Source organism: Belonocnema kinseyi, chromosome 1 (assembly GCF_010883055.1).
Source record: "Belonocnema kinseyi isolate 2016_QV_RU_SX_M_011 chromosome 1, B_treatae_v1, whole genome shotgun sequence".
NCBI lineage: Eukaryota > Metazoa > Arthropoda > Insecta > Hymenoptera > Cynipidae > Belonocnema > Belonocnema kinseyi.
In genome coordinates this window covers 1,592,839-1,602,270 of record NC_046657.1, presented here as the reverse complement: position 1 = coordinate 1,602,270, position 9,432 = coordinate 1,592,839, and the positions used below count along the sequence as shown (strand labels likewise).

Here is a 9,432-nt window from a genome sequence, read left to right as displayed (position 1 = left end):
AGAAGATGTGGACTGTGACTGCACCATATATCTTGTCGGGAGTGGTGCTGACTGAAAACAGATGATTTGGAGCGATTCGCGCGCCATCTGTTGGTCATTCTATGGACTTATTGAACTACCCTCGTATTAGGGTTGCTACACAGGTCAGGAAATTCCGGAAAGTCAGAGAATTTAAAATTCCTCAGGGAATTTCAAGAAAAATCTGAAATAGTTGGGAAATTTTTGATAAACAGAAGTTAAAGTTTATATTTTTATTTTTAAATTTGCAATCGCCTCTTATACCATGTAAAATACCTTTAAATTTTCTCTTAACCCTAATAAAAATTAGGATTCTATTTTCAAATAATTTATCAAGTTTTCGATTGTTTTTTTTTTTTATCAAAATAACTTTCCTAAAATATTTTTGCAAAAAATGTAATAACAATCAAAGTTTTTGATCATTTTTGTTTTCAAAAATGGATTACTCGTGAAGGGTTAATCGAAATTCAGTAATTAAGTCAACTGCTTAGGTAAGTAATTTATTTAATAATAACTCATAAATTAACATTTTTTAATAAAATTAGTAAGTATGCATTAAAGTTTAAAATTATATGCTAATATTATCGATTTACTTGCAATTTTATTATTTGGTTGAAAATTTTACTGACTGAAAAATCGGTTTTGATTAATATTACAACTATTTTGTTGAAATTTTATCTTTTTGGTTCGAAAATTTGTCACTTTAATTATAAATTACATTTTTCTTGGAGAAAAATGCAAAACTGTTTCGTTAAATATGATATTATTCAGGTAGAAAATGTATAAATCTGTTTAATATATATTTTTTTTATTCAAAAATCTTTTTTATTTAAACATTCAAAAATTTGTTAGAAAATTGAAGTATTAGGTTAACCAAAAAAGATTTTAATTACATATTGAAAGCAGACGAATTAATTTAAAAAAAAAAGAATTTCCAATCAAACTGCTGAAGCCTCAACCTAAATACATTAATTTTCAAACACAGTTACATTTTTTCTTAAGAAAGATGAAATTTATCATTAAAAAGATACATTTTCGAATCAAAAAGACGAATTTTCAAGAAAATAGTTCAAATGTTAATAAAAAAAAACATTTTTCAGTCCATAAATAAAAAAAAATTAACCAAACTCTTGAATTTTCAAGTAAAAAAGATGAGTTTTTAAAAAGAGTTATATTTTTAATTTGAAAATATAAATTTTCAACAGAAACATTAATTTACTTAATTTATCTTTAAAAAAAAATTAATAATATTAATCTGATTAATATTTCATAGAAATCTATAATATTGAATTTTAATGCATACTTACTAATTTTTGTTGAAAAATTTAATTTATTAGATACTATTTTATGTTACTTACCTAAGTAATTTCTACCAGGAATAGTTAATTTTTTAATCAAAAAGATAAATTTTTAACCTAGAGGATTAATTTTCTACTAAAAAATAATAATGTGGCTTTATTTTCAATCTAAACATGTGAATTTCCAAAAAAAAATAGAGTCAAACTATCATTGAAAAAATTCGTTTTTAATAACAAAAAAATAATTTTCAACGAAAAAATTAATTTTTCCAACAAAAAGATGAATTTTTTAACTGAACTAATAAAGCTGCAACACAAAAACTGAATTTTTAATAAAAAAAGTTTAATCTTCAACAAAGTATAAGTGAAATTTTCAACGAAGAAGATTGATTTTCTACCAAAAAAATATTTTTTTAAGAAATCGGTTCAAACATTCAACCTAGTAGTTGAATTTTAAACCAAAAAAGACGAATGTTCAATTTAAAAAAAAATTTAGTAATTGGTATTTAAAATAATAGATATTTTTTATTTAAATCAGAAAAGGTGGAATTTTTGAACCAATTTGTTAATAAAAGACTTTTTTTGGTAAAAATAGAACTATCGATGTAAATAGAACTGTCAATTTAAAAGTGACATTTTTGAGATATTTTGACCCAAGCTTTAAAAACGTGTATTTTTTTATTATTTTTATAAGTTCAACGATTTTGGTACAAAATTCATCTATTTGGTTGAAAATTAATTTTTTTTTTTAAATTCATATTTTTATTTTGAAAGCTTTTTACTGGTTTGAAAAAATCCTTTTTTTGACATGAAAATAAATTTAAAAAAGCTAATTATTTGGAAGTTAAACAGTTTTATCAAAAATTAGTTTTTTCTATTGGCTTACGATTAATCATTTCTGTATACAAACTTTTTTTTGTTAGTTGAAAATTTAACTATTTTTTTTTAACTTTTCTTTTTATATAATTAATGTCTTTAGCTAAAAGTTTAATTTTGAATGTTTTGGAGTAAAATATTAATATCCTTGCTGAAAAATTAAGCTGTTTAAAAATTAAATTAATTTTTTTGAAAATTTAACTATTTTTTTGAAAATAACTTTTTTTCAATTCAAACATTTTTTAACTAAAAATATAAGTATTCCTTTTTTGTTTCAAAATTGAGCTTTTTGGTAGAAAACTGAACTCTTTGATTAAAAATTCATTTCTTTTGTTAAAAATTAATTTCCTTGGTGGATTTTTGGTTTTGTTGATAAAACGTCATTTTCGTTTTAAAAAAAAACTTGCTTTAGTTGAAAATTTAACTATTTTCTTGAAAATTATGTTTTATTGTAATTAATTTCTTTAGTTGAAAATTTTATTTTGCATGTTCTGTAGTGAAATATTAATCTTCTTGATGAAAAATTCATCTGTTCAATTGAAAATTAATTTCTTTGGTTGAAAATTTAACTATTTTGTTTAAATTAATTTTTTATTTAATTCAAAGTTCTTTTTTTTAATTAAAAATGTAAGTATTCCTTTTTTTGTTTAAAAATTGATATTTTTTAGTAGAAAATTAATTTAAATTAATATTACTGATTCATAATTTTTGTCAAAAATTGAACTATTTAATTAAAAATTCATTTTTTTCGTTGAAGATTCATTATAGTTGAAAATTTATCTTTTTTATTAAAAATTAATTTCTTTGGTTTCAAATTAATTTCTTTGGTGGATATTTGTTCTTGTTGGTAATTTATCATTTTAATTTTAAAAAAAACCTTTTTGTTGAAAATTTAACTATTTTGTTGAACTTTCTCTTTTTAATAATTAATTTCTTTATGTAAAAGTTTTAATTTGCACTTTTTAAATAAAAATTTTAACCTTGATGAATAATAAATTGGTTTGAATGAAAATTAATTTAGGCGGCCGAAAATTTAAATATTTTGTTGAAATTCATTTTTTTATTTAATTCAAAATTCTTTTTTTTTGGTAACTAAAAATGTAAGGATTCCTTTTTTGGTTTGAAAATTGATCTTTTTTCGTAGAAAATTAATGTTAAATTAATATTACTGATTCGTAATCCATCATTTTTGTCAAAAATTGAACTATTTCATTAAAAATTCATTTTTTGGTTGAAGATTCATAATTTTAGTTGAAAATTGATCTTTTTTGTCAAAAATTCATTTTGTTTTGTTCGAAAGTTGATTTATTTTAAAAAAAAATTTTTTTTGGTTGATTCATCATTTTAGTTTTAAAAAAATCTTCCTTTGTCTGCAAATTTAACTTTGTTTTTTAACATTCGCTTTTTTTATAATTAATTTTTCTACCTAAATGTTTTATTTTGCATGTTTTTTTATTAAAATTTTAATCTTCTTGATGAAAAATTCATCGGATTGATTGAAAATTAATTTGTGGTCGAAAATGAAAGCTATTTTGTTGAAATTAATTTTTTCTGGAATTAAAAATATCTTCCTTCAACTAAAAATATAAATATTTTATTTTTGTTTGAAATTCATCCTTTTTAGTTGAAAATTAATGTTAACTATTTTTTTGAAAATAATTTGTTTGTTTAATTCAAAAATTTTTTAAGCTAAAAATATAAGTATTCCCTTTTTGTTTGAAAAATAAGCTTTTTTAGTTTAAAATTCATCTTTTTGATCGAAAATTGAACTATCTGATTAAAAATTCACTTTTCGGCTGAAAATTCATCATTTTAGGTCAAAATTGATTTTTTTTCATTATAAATTAATTTCTTTGGTTAAAAGTACATTTTTTTGGGTGGATTTTTTGTTTTGCTGATAAAACATCATTTTAGTTTTTAAAAAAACCTTCCTTTGTTTGAAAATTGAACTATTTTGTTCAAAATTCTATTTTATTGTAATTAATTTCTTTAACTGAAAAATTTATTTCTTATCTTTTGTAGTGAAATATTAATCCTTTTGTTGAAAAATTCATCTTTTCAATTAAAAATTAATTTCTTTGGTTGAAAATTTAACTATTTTGTTGAAATTCATTTTTTTTTTTTGAAAATTGATTTATTTTGTTGAAAATTTATTTCTTTGGTTGGTTCGTCATTTTAGTTTCAAGAAAAACTCCATTTTCTGAAAATTTAACGATTTTGTTGAACATTCTCTTTTTTATAATTAATTTACGCGGTAAAAAATTTAAACTCTTATTGAAATTCATTTTTTCTGGAATTAAAAATATCTTCCTTTAACTAAATATATAAATATTTTATTTTTGTTTGAAATGCATCTTTTTTAGTAGAAAATTAATGTTAATTTAATCTTACTGATTCAGAATTCATCTTTTTGTCGGAAATTATACTATTGTCATTTTAAAAAATATTTTTTTTTTTCAAGATTTCTCATTTTGGTTGAAAATTTATGTTTTTGGCTGAAGAATTATTTCTTTGGAAGAAAATCTAACAATTTTTGTTAAAAATGTTTTTTGTTTTTTAATTTAACTTATTTAACTGTTCCGTATTTCTTCGACAGTTTATATTTTTTATTTGCAAATTTAACTATTTAATTAAAAATACATTTTTGTAGGTAGAAAATTCAAATGTTTGATTTAACTTTTTTTATTTTTCTGAAAATTCAACAATTTTGTTAAAAGGACATTCTTTTTGTTTGAAAATTCGTCTTTTTGGTTGAATTGAATAAAATATTTTTTTAGTTGAAATATCAACTATTACATTTTTCGTTGATAATTTATCTTTTTGATTGAAAATTCAATTATTTGGGTTAAAATTTATTTTTGTTGAAGATTTATAAGTTCTGTTGAAAATTTAACTATTTAAGTGGAAATATTTTTTTTTATTGAAAATTACTTTTTTTAATTCAAAATTCAACTATTCCATTATTATTTTCAAAGTAATAGATTTGGTTAAACTTTTATCTTTTTTGGGAGAAAATAAATCTTTTTAGTTGAAAATTTATTTCTTTGGTTGAAAATTCCTTTTTTTGATCGAAAAATAATTTTCCTAACTGAAAATTCAACTATTCCATCGTTTTTTTTTTGTTTTGAATCGATATATTTCGTTAAAACTTTATCTTTCTGGTAGAAAATTAGTCTTCCTGGTTGAAACTTTATCTTTTTGTTTGAAAATGCATATTTTTTTGTAGAAATTTAATATTCTGGATTGGAATTTTTACTTTTTGGTCGAAAATTCAACTATTTGGTGAACAATGGATTTTTTTGGAATAACTATTTTGTGAAAAATTATTATTTTTTTTTCAATTAATTGTTTTTAATGAAAATCTTTTTAACTGTTCCATGTTTGTTTTAAAATTTGTCTTTTCTATTTGCCAATTCAGCTATTTTCCTCAAAATTAATATTTTCACTAATATTTCAATTGAAAATTTAACTATTTTGGTGGAAATCCTTGTTTATTATAGAAATTTAATTTTATTAACGAAAAATTCCACTATTCAATTCTTAGTTGAAAATTCGTTAAAATTCGTATTTCGTTGAACTTCATCTTATTTGGTAGAAAATAAATCTTTCAAGTTAAAAATTCATTTCTTTGGTTGAAAACTTAACATTTTGAAAAAAAATCCTTTTTTTATTAAGAATTAATTTTTCTAACTGATAATTATACTATTTCATTTAGATTAATAAAACTTTATTTTATATTGTAGAAAATTAATCTTCTTGATTGAAAATTGATCTATTTTTTGTTAAATTTAACAATTTTGTTAGGAATTGAACTTTTTTTGTTGAAAATTCATGTAATTGAAAATTATTTGTATTAATTGAAAATTTTATTATTGTATGTTAGGTTAAAGATTTACCTATTCGGTAGGAAATTCTTTTTTTTGTGTTGAAATTTTTTTTTTTTTCGTTAAAAATTCCCATTTTTTGGTTGAATTCAATAAAATATGTTTAGTGTAAATATCAACTATCACATTTTTCGTTGATAATTCATCTTTTTGATTGAAAATTCAATAATTTAGTTAAAAATTCATTTTTGTTGAAGATTTATCAGTTCAGTTGAAAATTCAACTATTTTTGTGAAAATCTTTGTTTATTATAGAAAATTAATTTTATTAACTAAAAATTCAACTATTCCATTCTTCGTTGAAAATCCATATATTTCGTTAAACTTTATCTTATTTGGTGTAAAATAAATCTTTCAAGTAAAAAATGTATTTCTTTGGTTCAAAACTTAACATTTTGTAAAAAAATCCTTTTTTTTTATTAATAAATAATTTTTCTAACTTATAATTATACTATTTCATTTCTTGTTGAAATTTGATACATTTCGTTAAACTTAATCTTTTTTTGATTGAAAATTTAACATTTTGTAAAAAATTATTTTTTTTAATTGAAAATAAATTTTCTAACTGATAATTGTACTATTTCATTTCTTGTTGAAATTCGATATATTTCGTTAAAGCTTTATTTTTCTCGTAGAAAGATAGTCTTGGTGGTTGTAAATGTATATTTTTGGTTGAAAACTCGTCTTTTTTGGCAGAAATTTAATCTTCTTGATTGAAAATTCATCTATTTGGTCAAAAATTCCACTATTTGGTTACATTTTTTTTTTAAAGATTCATTATTTCAGTTAAAGCTTCCATCCTTTTTAGTGGAAAGTTAATCCTCTTGGTTGAAATTTTTTTTTTTTTTTTTTACTGAAAATTTAAGTTCCATTTTTTGTTGAAAATGTATGTATTTTAATCAAACTTAATTTTTATTGTAGAAAATTAATCTTCTTGGTTGAAAATAGATCTATTTTGTGGTGAATATAAGAGTTTTATTGAAAATTGTAACTTTTTTGTTCAAAATTCATTCTTTTTTGGTTAAAGCTTCATGTATTTTGGTGAAAAATAGTATTTTTTGTTAGATATTTAATCTCCTTTGTTGACAATTCATTTTTTCTTGCAAAATTAATTATTTGATCAAAAATTCACCTCTTTTTTTGCATGAACGTCATTAATCTGAAAGGAAAATTTCAGTTGAGGAAAAATGAGAAATTGGTCGGTGAAAATTCAGGGAATGTGAAGGAATTTGAAAATTAGGATTTTGTAGCAACCCTGATTGTGCTTAGATGAAATTTTTAAATGGAATATTCACCATTTGTGGTCCCGTTTTTCAGTTTTTCAACCACGTTCTCATACTCGGCAAAGAAGAAAAGAATCTCCAGATCGCGAAAAAAGTCTACGACCTAATTTATGAACTGAATCACATCTGCCCGAGTGTGCTGCTTTCAGTTCTGCCTCAGCTCGAATGTAAACTAAAATCCGCCTCCGAGCAGGAACGATTGGGCGCCGTGGCCCTTCTGGCGAGGATGTTTTCCGAGAAGGGCTCCCAGCTCGCCATGCAGCATGTACAATTGTGGCGGGCCTTTTTGGGAAGATTCAATGACATCACGGTCTCAATACGCATCAAGTGTGTCCAATACTCGATGCACTTTCTTCTAAATCATCCGGAACTGCGAAAAGATATAACGAATACGCTGAAATTGCGACAGCACGACGCGGATGAAAATGTTCGGTATGAAGTTGTCATGGCGATTGTTACCACTGCCAAGCGGGACTTTGAGGTGGTTTCGGACAGCGAGGATCTGTTGGAGTTTGTCAAGGAAAGGACTCTCGACAAAAAGGTAAGCCATTTTTTTTTTTTTTTAATTTTATTTATTGTTGCACCTGGTCCAACTATAAAATTACGATCTTATCTCTTTCGGACAATAGCTGTTCCTACGCAAAATTTATTCTACACAGCGTATTAGGGAATGGTGGTTTCTACCATTTCGCCACCTGGTGTCGAAAACGGAAACTAGAAAGAGTAGGTATAGAGTTCTTAAATTCCCGAGATTTTAAGTTCAGGTTATATAACCGATAATATGACAGAATTTTAGAGAATTTAAAAGAATTTAAGAATTTATGATTTTTAACAATATTTTTATTGTACAGGTTATATCAGGGGTTGAATATAAATTTTTTTCTACCTCAGAAATATTGAGGAATTACAGTGTTTCATATAGAAATTTAAAATTTTCAAATCCATTAATTTATTTTTTAAAAAAGTTTTTCCTACTTTAAAAGATAAGGCTTTAACAAAATACTGGAATTTTCAACAAAATAATTGAATTTTTAACATGTAGTTGAATATTAAATCTAAAAAGACAAATTGCCAACAAAAAAGTGTCATAGTTTATATTTTAATAAAAAAAAAAAGAATGAAATTTATACAACAAAAGAAAAGAATTTTAAAACCAAAAAGACGAATTTCCAACAAATAAAGATTTTTCACTCAGAAAATAAATAAAAGTTTATCTAAATTATTGAACCTTCAAACCAGAAGACAAATTTTCTTTACAAAAATTCAAATTTCAAACAAAAAGTATGACTGTTCAACAAAAAGTTAACTTTCCACGAAACTGATGCATTTTTGAGCAGAAAAAGTAAATTTCAAACTAAAAAATCATTTTTTTACAAAAAAAAAAAAACGCGAATTTTTAACTAAAAAATATCAATCTTAAAACATGGAAAAGTTCCATTTTCTGTTAAAAAATGAATTATAAACAAATAAAAATAAGTATATTCCACTAAACAGTAAAATTTTCAGACAGACATAAGCTTTTAATAAACAAAATTTCACAATATAGTTAAACTTTGACACAGTAGTCGAATTTCCAATTAAAAAAGATTAATTTATAACAATATAAATAAGATTGTAACAAGCAAGATAACTTTTCAACTTAAAATATAAATCTTTAACAAAAAAAGTGATTTATTAACAAAGCAATTTAACCAAATGTTTTAAACAATTTTTAAACATTTTCATACAAAAAATGAAATTTCTTCTATAACAGATAAAGTTTTAAATGAAAAAGTAAAAAATTTCAAAAAAATAGTTGAATTTTCTGTTGAAAAAGATTTTAGTCGAATTTTCACGATCAAACTATGGATTTTTTAATAAGAAATAATTTTCCACCAAAAAAACTGAATTTTCAAACCAAAAAGGATGACTAACAAAATTGATGAATTCTCTAGCAAATCATTACATTTTAACAAAAAATATTAAATTTATCTTAAGGGCATGCGACACAGTGGAATTCCTACATTACCAACCTCTTTTTTCTATTGAACAAAATTTTTTTTTGAATCATAGAACTTTTTTTGTAAATCAAATA

The 9,432-nt window shown here is 22.4% G+C and overlaps 1 protein-coding gene across 3 annotated transcripts in view; it reads left to right on the top strand.

Annotated features, from left to right (window-relative positions):
• LOC117172094 (sister chromatid cohesion protein PDS5 homolog B) overlaps positions 1 to 9,432 on the top strand; it is an 89,570-nt gene that overhangs the window by 18,373 nt on the left and 61,765 nt on the right. For all 3 annotated transcript variants that reach the window (XM_033359884.1, XM_033359869.1, XM_033359876.1), the window contains exon 6: positions 7,393 to 7,899. In XM_033359884.1, the coding sequence (XP_033215775.1) occupies positions 7,393 to 7,899 (507 nt within the window). The remainder of the gene's footprint in view (positions 1 to 7,392; positions 7,900 to 9,432) is intronic.